We start from the raw sequence: 20599 nt of genomic DNA, 5'->3' as shown, positions 1-20599 counted from the left end.
AAAAAAGCAGTCAGACCTGTTTAAAAGACCATCTGTCTAGAGCACTTTTCTACATACAGCTGCTCATTTGCCATGTTTACATCCCCTGTGGTTAATGACACCCTTTGTGGGTGGTGGTTCTAAGCCCGAGTCTCTCCTATTTCATATATTTTTCTACTTCTTTCCACTTTTTCTTTTATGTGTCTGAGAAAAGATTACATATTTTGTGTAATATTACAAGAAAGTTACTGTGTATTCGCTCTCTCTGTTCAGCTGTGTCTACACCCCCTCCCCTCCCCTCCCCTCCCCTCCCCTCCTCTCCCGCACTTAGTTTGCACTACAATGCTATTTAAAAGGAATTAGGACTCATTAGCACATCAACAGGTCCCTTGTGTTTTATGAGAAGGTGCTTCAGTGACTTTCTGAAGGTTTGTATGCGGTGAGTGCAATGGGAAGCAGTGTGGTTTACTGCGATGAAGACTCAAGAGCCGGGCTTACTAGTGTGTGATGACCACCCCTGTTGGGTCCAGACACTTGACCTCCTGGGGCACCCTCTGGGCAGCTGGGTAGAAGAAACAGGTTCTGAATACTATGCAACCAGAAGCTGCTTCTCAGTGAATACATTGCATTCAATGAAATGGGTCTCCTGATTCGATCCTTGCAGCTCCTATAGCGGCAGATCCCACTTCATATCCCCAGCGCTGCCCCTGTAGCTGCCTGGAAAGGAAGGCAGACTGAGCCGTTGTCTCTTGAAGAAGTCTCACAGGGCTGTGGTTCTGTCTTGCCCAGCATCAGCAGGTACTGGACAGTCCCTTCTTGTACCTCAAGCATCGTACTCAGGGCTGCAGTGCACTCCTCTGATCTCCGCTTTGTGGAACGTCTCGAATAAATAAAAGGGTGCCTCTTGTTGCGTTCTGACCAGACTGCTAAAAAATATGAATAATCTGCGCCCAGGCCCGTTTTTTTGTAGTCATCAAAATGGTGAAAAAGAAAATCAAATCAAATCTTAAATAATTGTTCATTAAAGTTCTCCTGACCCCTCCAGAAAGTCCAGGGGTTTAGTTTTAAATATTAGTCTTTCTAGTTTATTTTTTTTTAAATCTATTATTTTCAATGGTATTAAAGTGGAGTTTGCAAACCCAGTGGAAGTGTCTTTCTGCTGTCCTTTCATTTCATTCTATCCCTGTTCTGCAGCGCTGGCTTGCTCTTTCTTGCTCTCTGTCTGAGGTGGAAGTGCTAGCTCAGCGTTCGGTCTTGCTGGTAAAAGTTAGTCCAGTTGTTCAGTCTCAGTAGCCCCAGTTCTGTTTCTTTTCTTCTTCCTCCTTCAGCTGCTCCACTTCCTCCACATTGTAGGCATCTGCTAGCAAATAAGAAGTTACATATTAGAAGGCAGCTAGAACACAATGCTGCCAATTCTGTTTCTGCACACATTCTACACACATTCTACACAATGCTGTCAGTTCTGTTTCTACACACATTCTACACACATTCTACACAATGCTGTCAATTCTGTTTCTACACACATTCTACACACATTCTACACAATGCTGTCAATTCTGTTTCTACACACATTCTACACAATGCTGTCAATTCTGTTTCTACACACATTCTACACAATGCTGTCAATTCTGTTTCTACACACATTCTACACACATTCTACACAATGCCGTCAATTCTGTTTCTACACACATTCTACACACATTCTACACAATGCTGCCAATTCTGGTGCCATTCTGACATTTTTCCAACTTTTCATCCTGTTGATCTGATTGGCTTCAACCTATTAACAAACAAGTTAGGCGATGGAAAAATCAATCAGTGAGAAATAAACTCCAGTGTATAAAAGCATGATATCATCGCTGCCTACCTTTGCACTCCGGGCAGCACTTGTTCTCTCTCCTGGCGATCTTGCTGCAGGTTAGTAGGGGGCACTGTTCTCTCTGGCACTTGGTAACGCCATCCTGAGGAAAGACAAGAAAGGACCGTCAGGGTCTGCCTCTAACACACCTCCCACGTACAGAAGCACAGTGTGGGTACCACCAGCAATGAGTTACCTCATACCCATGAACACTTCACAACACCATGAGGTTGTAAAGCAGGCACTCATATGAGCAATCACATCTGGTGGAGTGGTGATGTGACAAGGCATGTAGCCAGCCTTAATGGAGATTATTCATAATGACCCTTTCTTGACCCCATCCAACTGCGTGGCATTGAGCAAGCAGTCTAATAACAAACACATTGCCTCTATGTGGGGCACCTGGGCCTTTCTGCAATAGTGCTACTATTCAATCGCACTGCCTTGCCTTTGCTCTCAGTCTGTGCATGTATGCAGGGTCCTCATTGAATCACACTGCCTTGCCTTTTCTCTCAGTCTGTGCATATATGCAGGGTCCTCATTGAATCGCACTGCCTTGCCTTTGCTCTCAGTCTGTGCATGTATGCAGGGTCCTCATTGAATTGCACTGCCTTGCCTTTTCTCTCAGTCTGTGCATGTATGCAGGGTACTTACGTCGCACCAGCAGGTGATGCACTTCATTTCTCCGAAAGGAGGGACCTCTGGGTGCCAGCTCTCATTGTTGAGGTACCAGTTCTTCCCGAATTTACAAGCCCGCGGCCCATCCGCCTGCATCATCTCTGTGAGGTCAATGGGCACCTTCTCTTCAGCTAGGGGGTCAAAGCACATGGCGTTAGAAACCTTGAGCCTTTTACCTTGCGTTCACTGCCCCTAGACTAGAGCACTGAATTGTCTCTGGGAATGGGGAGTGGGGAATGGAAAGGACATTGTGGGCTCGGTGCCCAAGGAAATGTATAGAAGTGTGATTGTGTCGTTTATGTACCTGGGCATTCTTTGCAGCAGTCGGAGGGACTGCGTCTGACAGGGTTGCTGCAGGTCAGTCGAGGGCAGTTCACCTTCTCACAGTGGACTTCTCCAGTGACTCCCTGAAGTGATGAAGCATAAGCAGAGTGAGCAGCAGAACACAGGCTCGCTCCTTTTAGCAAAGTGCATTGCATGTATAGATACAGAATGGGGGTACTGTTGGTTTCAGTTTGGGACTCACCCTGCAGGTACAGACGGCACACTTGATGTATCCAAACGGAGGCACAAACGGATGCCATGTGGTCCCTGGTGGATGTATCTTCCTATCCCCCTCGAAGTAGCAACCTGGAATTGAGTAAACCAAAGAAAAAACCTTCAGAAACCTGGGAGGCAGCCTGGCCTAACAGCTAGTGTTGGGGGCTTGGGATCTGTCAAGAATAGGAAAGAAAGACAGAGGAGTGGTGGGAGAGAGAGGGAGAGAGAGAGAGAGAGAGAGAGAGAGAGAGAGAGAGAGAGGGGGGGGGGGGGAGAGATTGGGCAGTAGAATTACAGGTAGACTGACAATCTCACCTTCCATCTGATCACCTGACTTTTCTGTTTGTTTGATGCCTTTCTCTTGTTTTTTCTCTGTGGAGGAGAGGGACAGAAGAGATACAGGTTAGATTACAGTCATAGTTTGGTTCTCTTAGCCTCGCTATGAAAATGGTCATATTTTTTGTCTAGAGGAAGTAACAGAGCCGTACCTTCACAGACTGGGCAGCACTTGTCTTCAAGATGGATGACATTGGCGCAGTCCAGGACAGGGCAAATGATGGGATCGCAAATCACAGTCCGCTTCTGTGAGAGAGAGAGAGAGAGAGAGAGGGCGAGATTCATGACACACTGCCTAACTAAGTGCTGACTGAAACCTGGAGAAGCCAGAATACACCTAATGGATTTGCTTGGTTTGGCTTTTAAAAGTAGGATAGCCTGGTATTCTTTTTTCATCAAGGTGATTTAGATGAAAGTATCGCTTTTGAAAGATTTAAACCCCTAAGCTTGAGTTTGGCACTGTGTAAGATAGGCTTCCCCTCAAAGCACTGAGATGAAAGGGCAGATTGTTATTATTTCTGAAATAAGAGCGAGCTTGCATACCTGGCAAGTGCAGACCGTGCACTTCTTGTCGTAGTCGGGGGCCCAGCGGGAGCCGTGTGCGCGGAACTGGCCCTCGAAGAAGCAGGAGCTGGGGTCTTTCTTGATCTCCTCAGGGTCCAGCTTCACCTCCTCAAACAGGGTCAAGTCGAAATGTGCATCGTCGATCCGGGAGGCGGGGCCCGATTCACAGCTGTTTGGGACATGGACCTGTGGGAGCAGCGACAAGAGAAAGGGTCAGCACGGCACAGGTCCTACAACCAGCAAAACCAACACAGCCTCCTCTCAGCACTGAACTGCAAGAACACAGCCTCCTCCCAGCACTGAACTGCAAGAACAAAGACTCCTCCCAGTACTGAACTGCAAGAACACAGCCTCCTCCCAGCACTGAACTGCAAGAACACAACCTCCTCCCAGAACTGAACTGCAAGAACACAGCCTCCTCCCAGAACTGAACTGCAAGAACACAGCCTCCTCCCAGAACTGAACTGCAAGAACACAGCCTCCTCCCAGAACTGAACTGCAAGAACACAACCTCCTCCCAGAACTGAACTGCAAGAACACAGCCTCCTCCCAGAACTGAACTGCAAGAACAAAGACTCCTCCCAGAACTGAACTGCAAGAACACAGCCTCCTCCCAGAACTGAACTGCAAGAACACAGCCTCCTCCCAGCACTGAACTGCAAGAACACAACCTCCTCCCAGAACTGAACTGCAAGAACACAGCCTCCTCCCAGAACTGAACTGCAAGAACACAGCCTCCTCCCAGCACTGAACTGCAAGAACACAGGATCCTCCCAGCACTGAACTGCAAGAACACAACCTCCTCCCAGAACTGAACTGCAAGAACACAACCTCCTCCCAGCACTGAACTGCAAGAACACAACCTCCTCCCAGCACTGAACTGCAAGAACACAGGATCCTCCCAGCACTGAACTGCAAGAACACAGGATCCTCCCAGCACTGAATTGCAAGAACACAGCCTCCTCCCAGAACTGAACTGTAAGAACACAACCTCCTCCCAACACTGAACTGCAAGAACACTAAGCCATTTTTGTTTGTTGGCAATTCCTCAACAAAATATGTCAGACAAAACGATTTGGCAGAGATCTAGGGAAGGAAAATAATAAAATCTTGTCTCCCACGACTTTCAGAATGCCTTTCTTTTTCATTTCCTTTTCTCTTTTTTTACAATATATATATATATATATATATATATATATATATATATATATATATATATATAGCACATGTGTTTGAATCAAAATATTGGAGGTATTTATAGTTTTTTGACGGCATGACAACAACTTGTTGTTGCTTATATTCAAATTAATGATTTATTCTTACATGATGTAATGGTGTTCTATATATTGTGACATCATTTTTACTTCTATCTTTAAATCTGTATGAATTCTAATTAACATTATTCTATATAAACGTATATTTATATTCTCGTGCAATGCTGGCTCTCAGGATCAAATAAAAAAAAACATTCTTTCCCTGGCTTGCCTGTGTGTGCTTTCTCTTCCCCACCCCTTTACTCAACCCTGGCCAGATATCTTGTGCAGAGACATATGTAACACATTTGCTTTCTAAACTGAAAAGATTAGCTGCCGCTAGTAAATGTCCCTTTTGTTGGCTTCCAGCAGCCCCCTTCCATTAGCCCAGCGCATGGTTGCCAAAGCATCAGCTGGAGGCGCTCCATGTGCTGAGCATTTGAAGTAGAATGGGAGGGACACTGGAGGAGAGACAGCCAGTCCAGGCCTGCAGACAGGGAGCGATGGCAACACTGCGGGGGTAAGGTATAATGTGCAGAATGTGTCTGTGGTGAGCGTACATACCCTTCCTCGGATCTCTCCCCTGGGGTTCACCTTGGTGCTGACTTGGATAAAGGCTGTCCCCTTGTCCAGATGTCGGAGAAGCTCCATACTGAGGTCCTTCAGCACACCTTCGGCCTGTCAAAAGCAAGGGAGACACAGGGCATGAGGAACAGCGAAAATCAGAACCCAGTGATCAAGAGATGCTGTGCTATGACAAACAGTCTACATGCTTATAGCAAGTCAGGAAACACAAAACTAAATTCTATACATTTTGTTAAAGTTTTCTGAATTAGCTGTACATCTAGTAGTGGTCGTTATCTAACCCTGTGCCTCTAGACCTATAGCTGTGTCCCAGTTTCTCGCACTCATGTGTTACTCGTACCTGTGACCCATAAAAGCCCTTGAGGAGTCTCTTGTGCTCGCGGCTGCTGTCGTCCAGCTCTCCGATCTCAGCGAAGCCGTGTAGGTGGGCATCGAGGGTGACGTCGTCGGATTTTCTGAGGCCGGACACCACAATCTCATAGTGCAGGTGACAGTTCTCGTCCACCGAGACCCAAACGTGACCCGCCGCACTTGTGTGGACAGGGGGGGACACAAACTGACCAGCCAGAGGGACTGGAAGCTCTGTAGGGGGAGGCACAAATCAGTCCTGATTAGAATGTAGAAAAGGCGCAGCAGGCACTATCTGTGCATAGACAAGTATTTATGGTCAGGTTCACACAGAACGTCTCTTACCTTGGAGTCGGGCCTGCAGGCCGCTGTACAGCAGGGAGCTGATTTGCCCCCGGAGCTCTCCCTCCTCGTACTCGGAAGTGGCCACATTGAGGAACAGCTCGTTCTGTAGCAGCATGTGGATGTCACGGGCGTTCAGACGTTCCCACGTCCCCACCACGCGCCCCTCGCTGTAGTCAGCAGTCATGTCGAACAGCACATTGCGTCGGCTCCTGCGGCGCGGCTTCGTCTCGATGGTCACACCGGTCACTTTGCTGGCAACCCCGGCCACCTGAATCTGAAGGACATTGGATTGGGGTTCCCAGGTGGCTCTTGATTTTTAAGCATGCGTTTCGATTGCTTATGCAATTGTGTAAGTCAGTATGAATGGTTCATCACAGCGCACATACCTGGTATTCCAGTGTTCCGTTGTCATGCAGGGTGAGTGTGGCAGAGCCCACGGCCCCAGTTTTGGTGGGTGTCAGGGCGTCTCCACTGGACAGCACGCTCTGGATAGCTGAAGAGAGAATCAGTTTGTTGGAGGCTCTGTGATTCAGTTGATTGGTTTTACCCATCACTATCATACAAGTAGGTCTTCACCTGTGACCTGAATAATGGCAATTTTTGGGGGGGGTTACTTACTGTCGCAGGACTTCTTCCCGGTGATGTACCCCGAAATGCGACGGGGGTTCTTCCCCTCGGTTGCCACGGCGATCTCCAGCTGGCCGCGAGACAGCCAGAACATCTCGCGGTTACTGAGGTTCGTCAGCACCTCTGCAAAGTCAGGGTCCTGGAGAAAATGATTTGATATTGTTTTAATGATACATAGTTTAATGCTCTACTTGTCTCCAAGTAGGCAGTGCTTTCAAACTGGAATCCACATTCAAATAGCAGCCAAACTTGATTTTTTTTTATTATTATTATTTTCTCTTGCTGATTTTTTTGGAAGATAAATGAACTCCCCAAAGGAACTCTAAGCAGTCTAAAGTTTAATTTGGAGGGCTGTGTTTGTGCATACCACAGCTATTTGTCCTCCTCGATGCTCAGCACTATCCCTTCTGCTGCATAGAAATCCCAGATGATTGAAACCAGATCTCTCATAACTCACATTGTTGTGCACATTTACAGCACTGCCTAATAACACATGACAGGAGTCTGGAGTGTAGTAAAGAGACCATCTTCTTCAGCAATAAAAAACAAATGCCACAGCAGTCTATAAATCTGAAGATCGAGTGTAGAGTGGAGGAAATAAACTGACACAACCAGCAGACATGAACAGAATTACTGTACAATTGCTTTCCTCTTGTTTTATATAAATAGTAACTAACTGGTTCCCGCACCCACAGCTACATGCAGTGGTTCCAAGTCATTGACTAAATGGTGGGGACTTCAGACTAAGTGGTGCCACCACGTCAAGCAGAATGCAAGACCCCAGGTGTGTGGAGAACCCTGGAGTGTTCTGTGGAGCAGAATGCAAGACCCCAGGTGTGTGGAGAACCCTGGAGTGTTCTGTGGAGCAGAATGCAAGACCCCAGGTGTGTGGAGAACCCTGGAGTGTTCTGTCAGGCTTCACGGTTGTAACTGTACCTGGAGGGGATTCTTGTTTCTATTAATTTCAGTACTTACATGTGAGGTAACATTGGCTCGGATTTCTCTCAGCACATGGTGATGGTACAGCAGCTCAACTCGGATGGGCACTATGGAGCGCTCTGCAGGGAAACAAATAGTCGTGGAGTTGAATACCATGTACCATGGAGGTGAAAGGATGGACATGGCTCTTGAATGATGAATGAATTGAATTTGCTTGGTGTTTCTTTGTCTATGTGTACCTTTCTCCCTTCTCTCCAGCAGACCCTCAAACATCAGAATGAAGTGCAGGTTGTTCTCCACGTCGCTCAGCGTCAGCATTGCGATTCCGCCCATGCCTGCATGCTCAGCATCAGAGGTTATTATGGAGCTAAAGGTTTCTGGGAGGGAAAACAGAATTCAGGATTGTTAACTATTACCACAAATCTGGATGGATGATCAGATAGATAGATAGACAGATAGTATTGTAAAGGGGTCACATACCAGCAAACAGGGCCCGGTGCTTGATGAGCTTCCCATGGATCTCTTTTCCTTGATTGGCTGTGGTCAACATGGTAACGTGAAGCTGTTCTGATTTCAGCAGCCGGATGTGCGACTTCTGAAGATTGCTCCAGATGCCACAGATCTGCAAATACACAATACATCAGCATCACATGCAAACACCATGCTAGACAACGATGTAATGACCATTTAACAGCACTTGTTCTGTCTAGTTTCTTCATTCATTTTAAAGCCAGTCTGTAGCGTGTGTGGTCCACCTTTACCAAGTAAACGGGGGGCTCACTTACCATATTGCTTTCTGGAGATGCAGTCCTTGGCACAAAGTACTCAAATACAATATTTCCATCTCTGTCTATGAATTTAACTCTACTGGGACGCCCGATTCTGCAACAAGAAAGGAAACCGTGAAGTACAAACTAAATAATAAAGAGGCATAAAACATATACAGACATGCTTATCTACCCCGGAGTCTGTGTGTGTTAGTGTAAGAGAGTCCTTACTTTTTGAATGTGATGGAGAAAACCAGGCTGGATCTAGAAAGAGTGAAGCGGGCGCAGGCAACTCCGCTTGAGGTGGTCGTCCGAGAGTCAGCGGCAGCAGTGAGCAGCGCGACAAAATCTGAAATTAAACAAACAAACAAATAAATAAACACATGCTGGAATGTTTGAAGAATCCAATGACTTGAAGCAGCTCCAGCTGTCTGTTCTAATAGGAAAGGTTGTTTACCTGTTCTGCTGTCATCCTGGGAAATGTCCTCGGAGCTGAGGTAAGAGCGGTCGTTGTAAGTTTTGTGTAGATCATCATCTTTCTCCTGGAAATACTCAAACCCGTCGAAAACGTGGTCCACTTTCTTATCTGGAGCATGAGAGTGGGCTGCCAAAATAAACAAACATGGCAGTATTAGGAAAAGGAACAGGAAAGTGAGCAACTAGATATGCTTCTTCAAGGAACAGGAAAGTGAGCAACTAGATATGCTTCTTCAAGGACTGATCAGAAGAGGTTCTGTAAAGATGCTGAGGGGAGAAGTGACAGCCGAATGCACTCCAGGGCTAGGTTTTGATAATGTTCACTCTCCTTTAGAAGGCAGACTCAGACTGTGCAATACACAGGCTGTGCCACTGGGATGGATGGTGTGCTAAACACCATTGGACAATCACTTTCACAGTGTTTATAACTGGACCCCAAGGTGTTAAAAGTGACAACCGCTGTACTTTGTTAATGAAGCATGGATATCAATTAGTGCATCTATACCCACCTAAAATATGAATATACAGTACTTTTTAAATGTATTCATTAAATAAGATAGGCTGTATATCTTTCCTGCAGTGTTTGCATTGCATACCTGTGTTATGTGGGGCTTACCTTTGGGGCAGGACCTGCAGCAGTGCCCGGAAAGTAGAACGGGGTTGCTGCAGGGCGGTTCGGGGCAGTCGTGTTTGATGTTCTTACAGCTAACCTTTCCAAACACCTTTCCACGATGATTCCTTTGCTGGAGAAAGACAAAAACCGAGACAACGAGCCATGAGAGCAGTTCCGTGCAAATAATAATACGTTTTATATTAGAACAGGTTTTCATGACATAAGTAATATGAATCGTGCTCTTCCAGACCTTGCTCTTGAAAAAAAACAGTAGCTCATCAGTTTATCTGGTTACATACTGGAAGATCATATTATAAAGCAGTAATGGTGTGTCCAATTCCATGTATGGTTACACAAGCGGTATATATATATGTATATACACACACACACACACACACACACACACACACACACACACACACACACACACACTGTTAACTCTGAATTGTACCTAATTACTATGAAGAATGGGAAGTAAATGGTTTTTCACATTTTTCTATGGACGCTTTCTATCATGAGCGCGTTGCGTATTTGGCAGCCCAACACCCAATAATCAAGTGCTTATGGGGAACAATTAGAATCACCGGGGAATTGTTTCTGCCTCGCTTGTAGTGTCCCCTGCCTCACCCCAGATGGTACCTTTAAACTATTTAGTAATGTAGAGAATTAACACTTTTGCTTTGTTATTTTTGTTGGATTCAACAATTTTCTTTTTTATTAAACGCAGGAAGTTTCAATTGTTATTTTATTTTACTAACTTTCTTCTCATTGCTTGGCAATAATAATAATAATAATAATAATAATAATAATAATAATAATAATAATAATAATAAAGATGTTGGTTTAAGTTCACATACCGATCCACAGTGACACACCACGCAGTGCATCACCCCGAACGGCTCTCCAAGGTCGGGGTGCCAAGTGTCTTCAAGTGCGTAAAACTTTCCTCCGAATGAGCAGCCTAGAATACAGAAAAATATATTCAAATGAGTTTTGTGGTTTCGACTCCATTTCCTTCATTTGGACAAATGATTAACCCACACCAAATCTAAACACAATTCTCCACGATACTGGCAAACCAGTGCCTTTCAAGGACAGCAAAAATACCATCATCAATATGTACATTACAGTAATACTTTAACAACCCCCTCAATGCAGAGACTGGGAGAAGCTGTTTTATTAGAACAAGAGGCGTCTGGACGTCTTGAACACGTGCACCTGGCAGTGGAGGAGCGAACCGGTTCTGGTTTTGAACACATGCACCTGACAGTGGAGGAGCGAGCCGGCTCTGGTTTTGAACACATGCACCTGGCAGTGGAGGAGGGGGGCGGTTCGGGTTTTGAACACGTGCACCTGGCAGTGGAGGAGCGAGCCGGTTCGGGTTTTGAACACATGCACCTGGCAGTGGAGGAGCGAGCCGGTTCGGGTTTTGAACACATGCACCTGGCAGTGGAGGAGCGAGCCAGCTCGGGTTTTGAACACATGGGAACATGGCTGGCTCACGGTGCCTATGGCAGCATTGTTGATTTGATATTGTGCGGTTGCCTTAGCTGCCAGTGCTAACAAGCTGGTTCTTATTATTGTTGCATTAAGTAACTATTTCAAACAGTCAAGACAAGCAAATGCTGAGCTGAAGCGCACAGTACTGTTGCAGCAACATTTGAAGTAAATCACTTTTTGGTAACGTAACCATGTCTCAAGACAGCAGAAAGAGAAGCAGTCGTGAAAATGTTATGGATTACATTTCCAGGATCAAAGGCGGGTTGTTATTTGAACGTTACATACTGTAACCCATGAATCATACAAGTGTTTTTGTCTAAAAAAAAAAAATCTTACCACTAGCCTAATATAGTACCCAAACACAGCGTGTTGGTGCATTCTGTCTGGCAAAATGGGATGGATAAAGAAAACAAACATAAGCTGTTCTGCTCGATTACTGTATTCAAATACATTTTGAAACAGGGAAATACAAAGTAGCCGAAAACACATAATTAGTATACTTTGAATGTAATACATTTTAGATTATGGTTGAAAGCTAGACAAATGTTGTGAGTCACTCATTACAAAACACGGTTTAAATTAAGAAACCCCGTGCTTCCTGTTTCATGGCGCAAATTAAAATAAGTAAACGCGAAAAAATGCATGACTCATTGTCAAGTCTGAAGGAGGGAAGCAGACAGTAAGAACAAGCTATCCATATACGGGTAAATGTACGTGAGTCTCACCTGACATTCCTTTCGACGGTCGAGGCTCCATCTCCGGTTGAATTGGCAACGCAGCGGATTTGAGCCGAGAAGCTTGTCCCGAACCTAGCCATCCGAAATTCAGCAGCAGGACTGCCACCAGGGTACAAGTCTTCATTTCTGTGCCGCCGTATCCAGACACAAACCCGTTACAAAAAAATCCTTACTTACAGAGAAGACAACAGAGGCACCACAGAGTACTGGTCTAGATGGATAAATGTGCGCAAAAAAAGATCTATCTATCTATCTATCTATCTATCTATCTATCTATCTATCTATCTATCTATCTATCTATCTATCTATCTATCTACACATACATCTAATACTATCCATTTCTCGGTATAAGCAGTAGGCTGAAGAATCCGAGCTCTGTCATAAACCGTTTCTGACACAAGGGAGTCCTTCGGCTTTTATATGATCTTGACCAGGAGATTCGGTCATCCAAGCCAACAAAGCCCCACAGCCAGCCCTAATCACGAAGGGGGGGGGGGGGGGTATTCAAATCAGCTCATAGGAGTATGATTAGCAGACACAGCTTGAGTTCACTCCTTCTCACCAAACCTCGGGAGAAAAGTGTTAAAAAAAAACAGAATGAAAACCAGACGAGCACTTACTGAAAAACAAAACTGTGAAACTGTGAAGGGAGGTCTCTGCGTTGAGCTCATCCACTGTATTCAGCTCTGTTCATACACATTAATATTGTTTCATGAAGAGATTGCAAGTACAGAAGTGCCATGGCTGGTATATTCTGTAACTCACCCCAGGCTGGACTCTCACACAATCCAGCTGTTTTGTTTATTACTTTCCATAAGGTATGCAGCGATGATTTGAAATTACCATCAAATAATGAAACATTAAAGACTGGTCCTGACCTAAAGGAGATCACAGCATGTTTTGTCCTGGTGCTAAGTTGCAACATAGCTTTTAAATTAACATTTGAAATTGTTATTTTGTTTGTATTTATCAACCATGTTATAATATTGTCGAACGAACATATTTCACAGTAAAATGACTAGAACCCCGTGTAACTGAAGCCTGTATATATTATAACGTGCTGCTAAACACAAAGGGAATTTGAAATGTGAACTGCTTTGCATGGTCCAGTTTGAAAGTGCGTATTCTTTCAATCGAGACAGACCGAACTTACAATATGAAGGGTTTAACAAGCTGATTTAAGAAGGTTAATGTGAGACACCGACCAAGTGTCATAACACCTTTACAGGGCAGGTTCATGAAACTGAAACTGAGATCTCACAATAACTACATGATTAATTAACAACACACCTCGAAAATACAGGTACTGTTGCTCCATAGAAGCGATATCGTTCAAAAGTTAATTGTACTGGAAAACATTTGAACTTGTTTTAACAAAAAAGTGACATCTCATTTTTAATTTGAATGCAATTTCTTCTACACACCTGAGGCTACGGGACACATTCACACACATACACACACACACACACACACACGCACACACGCACACACCACACACACACACACCACACACACACACGCACGCACACACACACACACACACACACCACACACGCACACACACACACGCACACACCACACACGCACACACCACACACACACGCACACACACACACACACGCACACACACACACACCACACACACACACACGCACACACACACACGCACACACCACACACGCACACACATACACACGCACACACCACACACACACACACGCACACACACACACGCACACACACACACGCACACACCACACACGCACACACCACACACACACACGCACACACACACACACACACACACACACACATACACACGCACACACGCACACACCACACACACACACGCACACACACACACACGCACACACACACACGCACACACCACACACGCACACACCACACACACACACGCACACACACACACACACGCACACACCACACACACACACGCACACACACACACACACGCACACACCACACACATACACACACACACACGCACACACCACACACACACGCACACACACACACGCACACACACACACACACACGCACACACACACACACCACACACACACACACACACACACATATACACACACACGCATACACCACACACACACACACGCACACACGCACACACACACACCACACACACACACACACACACATATACACATACACACGCACACACCACACACACACACACACACGCACACACACACACACACGCACACACACACACGCACACACACACACACACACACGCACACACGCACACACACACGCACACACACTACACACACTACACATACCTATACAGAATGTACATTTCACACAGCTAGAAACATCTACAGACTTTGACTCATTAAAAGAATGTCTGGTTAACCAAACTCTATAAGTGCTTGCGGGCGTTCCATGAAGAACCATCAGAATCGAATTAGGGGTTTAATGCTTCCACGTGGCTCCGAATTTGAAACATCAGAACTCAGAACACAGGGCTCAGTATAAAGGAATCGTTCTTTATATATTCAAAACAAAATAAGAGTTTCAGAGACAACCCGCATGTTGAATAAAGTGTATTATTATTATTATTATTATTATTATTATTATTGCGCGTCTAAAGTGTATTCTCGGTTATAGGACACTTGAATTGACTGCCATTTCTATAGATTCAAATTCGATCTATCCTACTATATACTGACTCAGTAGAGATAATAATAATGGTCTGTTCTTCGTTTAAATGATCGATATTATTATTATTTATTTCTTAGCAGACGCCTTTATCCAGGGCGACTTACAATTCTTACAAGATATCATATTATTTTTACATACAATTACATTATTTTTTACACATTATTTTTACATACAATTACCCATTTATACAGTCGGGTTTTTACTGGAGCAATCTAGGTAAAGTACGTTGCTCAAGGGTACAGCAGCAGTGTCACCCACCAGGGATTGAACCCACAACCCTCCGGTCAAGAGTCCAGAGCACTAACCACTACTCCACACTGCTGCCCGTCTATTATAGGCCTACCTTTACACGTTTGTATTTGTTTCATTTCCCATGCTTGTTGCGTAATGATTAACTATGTGAGTGACTTCGCTTTAATTTAACGCGTTACTCAGTTGACCCAATTGAGAACATGTCTACCCTTTCTCTTATTTCTTTCTTGAATTCCACTCATGGGTAACCCCTTGGTTCAGCACTCCCCCCCCCCCCTCCCCCCTCGCTCTGACCCCCGCTCTCTCGCCGCCCTGCAGCTCAATGCCCTGGGCAGGCACACCCACGGATCTCCGGCAGCACTTTCAATTCCTTCCCTGTATTCTCATTCAGGATTCCCCAAATAAAACTAATAAAAAGCCTTTATGAGTCTCTTTTAACAGATATCGCAGGCAGGGTTTGCAATGTATAGGGCATGAAGGGGGCACGCATCATCACTCAAATGGAGAACAGTGACAAACTCCGGATCTTCATCCGAAATGCAAAACCCCCAAACCAACCCTGCAATAAAAACCGCGCGTTCAATAACAAGAGAGAAAGCGCTTGTTCGGCATCTCTTAGATTCATTGCAAAGAAGTCCATAATCCTGACAACTGTTTATTCTTTTCACGTCGCTGACCTTTTTTATATACATCTACGGCCACACATTTTGCATCGCCATATAGAATTAACTATTCTTCATAAAGCTTCATAAAGTCGAGTGAAACCTGCTGAATAATGTTACGTTAACATACTGAATTACAATTAACAAAAAACTGATAAAAAAAATGTGACCTTTCGAAATCTTACATCCAAATACTGTACTACTGTTCCAGTACTTTTGTGATATCATTTTGTAGTTTCTTTGATCTTAAATAAAATATCTAAATTATGTTCATATAGTTTTTTTAAGTATGTCTCAATGCTAAAATTCTAGGTGATGCTAAACTCTCGTCCAGCGGTACATTCCCAGATGCTGCTGCATACGGTTTGTAATATGGATACTGGGCCACACGTCGTGATTTTTTCTTTTGTTTTCGCCTCTTAATTTGATGTGTTGTTTGAATGTGAAATACTTCCTTTTCTAATTTACCCATTGTAGGATGTGTGGTTATGCAAACCCGCTGAATCGCGTCTAGGGTCGAATTTCTACACTTATTAAACCCGAATAGGGCGAATGATCGCGTGTTTGTATTTAATCATGAGGTGATAACTGGTGGTTTCGGTCCATAGGAACAGCCATTCATTAAACACCTAGGAAACAAATCACCAGTTAAGGTTAATATACACGTTTTCAAATGATACGAATCGTTCAGCATAATGTGCGCATATAATAGGGTACTTTGTGTATTGCTTTACAGCCTAACGGATCACACGCAGACGCTCCATCACACAAGTTAATACAAATACAAAATAAACAATTAACAAAACAACACAGAATATTCTACATGTAATATGAATCCGTTCACAAGACTCGTTTCCACACAGTGCACCAGCTTGACTCAATCGATTTCTGCATTCACACAGCTGGCTCCTCGTCTTGTTTATTTGAGTATTTTATTATTTGAAATGATATTTTAGCAGAGGTAAGAAATCTTCACCAAGCCACGGTAATGCATGTACTGAATCTACTCCTCGGTCTTCGTTTCAACCTTTTCTTAAATGATTCATCCTCAAAGGAGACGAGTCCTGTATTTAAAATTAGATCAATTTACCTTTAGCAAACAATCAAACGCAAATACATTCTAGTTTGAAATGTTTTAGGTGGATATATGCCCCAAATCGATTATGTGCTATTTTTAGAGAGTTCGTATACAATTTCCATATGTCCATAATTCAGTATTATTATTGTTGTTGTTGTTATTATTATTATTATTAGTAGTAGTAGTAGTAGTAGTAGTAGTAGCAGCAGCAGTAGTAGTATTGTAGTAGAGCTAAGGGTACAATACGGGGGTACACACTGAAATATATACAGGAAAGGGTTAGGGTATAGGGTTAGGGTTAGAGTTTGCGCTGAGATCACGGAATTCTCAGGCTATACAGGCCTACGGACTCATTTGTGCGGGTCTAGAAGTAGTTATTAACTCGTATCACAGCATTACTCTTCTGCAAACAACTGTTTAGTTTGAGCGATTAGCGGAAGGCGGAGGTTAAACTACAATATAGACTTGGTGTAATAGCGGCCATAAACATAAACCAATCCCTCTCAATAGAACTCTGGTTACTTTCTTTCTCTTTCTTTCTTTCTTTCTTTCCGTTTTTTGGTGTAGTTTGTTGAGAAGAAACAAGACTTAAGCAGACTTACAACCCAAACAATATAGACTATAATAAAATTAACATATAGATAGATAGATAGATAGATAGATAGATAGATAGATAGATAGATAGATAGATAGATAGATAGATAGATAGTGTTTTCCCCAAGTCTGTCAGATTGCAGAGCATCCTGTTGGTTGGTGGGATTAGTTGAAAGCTGCGGGTGAGATGTAAATGACTCTTTCTACGGGGGGGCTGGGCCTCGCACACAGCTGTGACCGGGCCCTCACTTGACAGTCGAGTCGTTCAAACACACCGGCAGCTGGGGGCAAATATTTGGGACGTGGCTTTACGAAAATGTGCCTACTGAAGACTCGCACCCGTCCTCTATACCTGAGACCTGATCCTCTGTGAAACTCAAATAAGAGGCGATGGGATCACTATTGCTATGGTCTGTAGTACTGTACTCATTTTTCATCTGGTGTCCTCTTTAAGGTCACCCGTTTGTCTGCTTGACTTCGTTTCGTACAGCGTTACCCTGAGAGTTCTTGTATTGAAGGGCTGAATGATTTCACCAGTCTCAAAGACGAATGAATATACTTTTACATTGTGTTCCACAGTGTACAATACAGCGCATCTGTTTGCTCGTAGTTGTAATGTACCCCCATTTGAAATGCAGTGCCCGAATGGATAATGAGAAACAACTCGTTGCGCTGTTGGACTCCTCCGGACTTGTACTTAACATTCAAATGCTTCACAGCAAGCCTGTGACAAAACATGTTTTGTAACCGATTTTAAACACATGTAACTTGTTGTTTGTAAATGTAGGCTTTTTCAAACGTACAAAAATTGGTCAAATAAAAATGATATACTTATTAAGGACACTAGTCTCGCTTGGTTTACGCGCTATTTAGTGTGTGTGGGTAGATTATTAAATCAGACAATCTGATGGCAAAAACTAAAAGGGGCTTATCTTTGTGAAATGACGTTTATATAAAAATCATTTAAAGCATATGTTTTTATACAGCACCCAAGGCGTCTGGTTTTTACAAACTGCCTCTGTAACAGACGCGCTAAATGCAGCTGGGATATTTATAGATTAGCAAATCAGTCATCGATCCGTTTGCAACAAGCGATTCCAATGAGCACTAACATATCGATGTGGTGTAATAGACATGTAATACATCGATGTGGTGTAATAGACAAGTAATACATCGCTTTACAGAGGGCGCCTCTGAGCATAGCTGTGACTTACACACGGGGCGTTTACACGAACAACAGTCAGAAGTGTCATTCGTTCGATGACAGTCAATTGGAAAGCATTTGGAAGTTATCTTGCAATGTTTAAAGGACTCACCGTATTATCCACGCCGACGACAAACAAAGGAAAGACCGTTAGATCAGTTGAGAGGGCGATTCGCAGCAGTAACACGGAGATGAGATTGAGGCTTCAGATATGAATAATGATGCATTATGTGTGTGTAATAATCCAGAGCCGTTCCTGCTGTTCAAAAATGTGCTTAAAATGCGTTAAACATTTCTGTAGCATTTAGACATATACTAGCCAGAATATTCACCTTTCCAGCTTGTTTATAATATGTCATTAAATAATACTAATCGTTTTAAAAGGTCATTATCTTAAGGGTGCTGTATCAGGTGTTCATCACAGATTTCCACTGATAAGAGATCCATAGCTCTCCATGGGTTCGTGTAACGAGATATATCGATAAAGATCTGGCTTGCTGAGTCTATGGGGAGCTCCATGAGAAACTCAGCCCATTGCAATCTTTACATTAACAATAATAATAATAATAATAATAATAATAATAATAATAATAATAATGTTGGTCCGCATTGGTTATGGTTCAGTGTTGTTTACAGTTGCATAAATCAGTGCTGGCTATGTAAAGGCTTCTTCACTGTTAATTCCTTGAGCAGCTGCTCAGTACTCCTGTGGCTGAACCCTGCCCCCGAAACGCAAAAGCGAACCCACAGCTGCTAATTAATTGGAGCAATGACTGAAGTGAGACTGAACCCAATATGCATCAAATTGGGGAGTATACCCCACATCTATGTTTATTTTTGTAACTAATGTTTACAAACAATTTGCAATTGTGAAAAGAGAAAGAGGCAATTAGAATGAGGCGTGAACTGCGGACTACACATCCTTTATCAGAAATGATTTCCTAAATCTCAGAGGACAATGAATCCAATCCTGTTCTGAGATAACGACTGGTTTATGTCGTGTAATTAGCGGTCATTGGCAGTTGTTACACGCATTAGCTGTAAAGAGAAGATAAACGCTCTGTGATCGCTGTATTACAAATCTATACATCTTAAAAAACAGTGGCTGGTTTAGCGGGACCAAACAGTTTCGGTTCAAAAAGCCACCACCTAAATAACGGTCCACACAGATTTAGCATAATGTTTAAGACTCGTTTTTTTCAAACACATTTTTGTTTCAGACAATGCACTTGATAATCTGTGGAAATATGAATTTGAATCTCGCCTGGTATAATTAGGCAGCTTGCTCGTGGCGTTGATGCCTCGCTCCTTATGTGGGCAGCATTCTGTTCTGATACGGTTTGGTTTGGGGCAGTTCATTTATTTGACTTGAAATTTATTTTAGTTAAATGATTAGACGTGCGCACTCATGGGAATACAGGCAAGCACATGCAAACACGTGCCACAAAGACAGAGCCTCCTAATTTTTAATAATTTAAAATCTATTATCTCAGCGAGGCCGGTCTGGTACAACATTACTTTCCACTCATTAGAACCCCAAATCACCTTTGAAGATCTCTGTTGTTTACGCTGCAGTAATGACTTGCACACTTGTTTTAGGTTTTCTGTCTGCGTTATTAATGTTGTGTATCCTTTCATCACGCGCAGCCAAGCATGCAGCTCGCCCGGCATCGCAGTCTCATTGGCACCGGGATAGAAGGCCGGGGGAGTCCGCTGATGTTTCAGCTTCGATTCCCGCTTAGGTGGTCCAATAGTACCCGGCAAAGTGGCTCGATAATGTTCAGTCTCCACTGGTCGCTGGATTCAAATCCCTGCCGAGACACCGCGACTGATTTAGCGCTAGACCATGCAAACTTGGTAACATGCTCTGTGCTTGTTTTCCCCTGATAACCATATAAACAATGTTTCAGTAGAATGGGCCTAAATCGCTGTCAAGTTTCCTGTTTGCATGGGCAGCGAC

The 20599-nt window shown here is 43.7% G+C and overlaps 1 protein-coding gene across 2 annotated transcripts; it reads right to left on the bottom strand.

The window, feature by feature from the left end:
* Positions 1-315: 315 nt before the first annotated feature.
* Positions 316-12521, bottom strand: LOC117423731 (chordin-like). 2 transcript variants are annotated; one of them, XM_034039852.3, is made up of 22 exons: positions 12135-12521; positions 10767-10870; positions 9913-10039; positions 9277-9423; positions 9051-9168; positions 8838-8934; positions 8533-8674; positions 8292-8429; positions 8089-8171; positions 7105-7252; positions 6873-6979; positions 6487-6760; positions 6134-6375; positions 5773-5886; positions 3935-4141; positions 3544-3637; positions 3371-3427; positions 3042-3145; positions 2820-2922; positions 2492-2646; positions 1847-1940; positions 316-1339 (listed from the first exon to the last, which is right to left on the bottom strand). In XM_034039852.3, the coding sequence occupies exons 1-22, from the start codon at positions 12268-12270 to the stop codon at positions 1266-1268; spliced, it is 2865 nt and encodes a 954-aa protein (XP_033895743.1). In that variant the 5' UTR covers positions 12271-12521; the 3' UTR covers positions 316-1265. The 2 variants fall into 2 exon arrangements, with proteins under 2 accessions (XP_033895743.1, XP_033895745.1); XM_034039854.3 differs by having other exon boundaries at positions 316-1336.
* Positions 12522-20599: the final 8078 nt, after the last annotated feature.

The sequence above is a fragment of the Acipenser ruthenus genome, chromosome 17, assembly GCF_902713425.1.
Source record: "Acipenser ruthenus chromosome 17, fAciRut3.2 maternal haplotype, whole genome shotgun sequence".
NCBI lineage: Eukaryota > Metazoa > Chordata > Actinopteri > Acipenseriformes > Acipenseridae > Acipenser > Acipenser ruthenus.
Note: the sequence above shows the minus strand (reverse complement) of the source record. Positions and strands in the feature narration are given on the sequence as shown.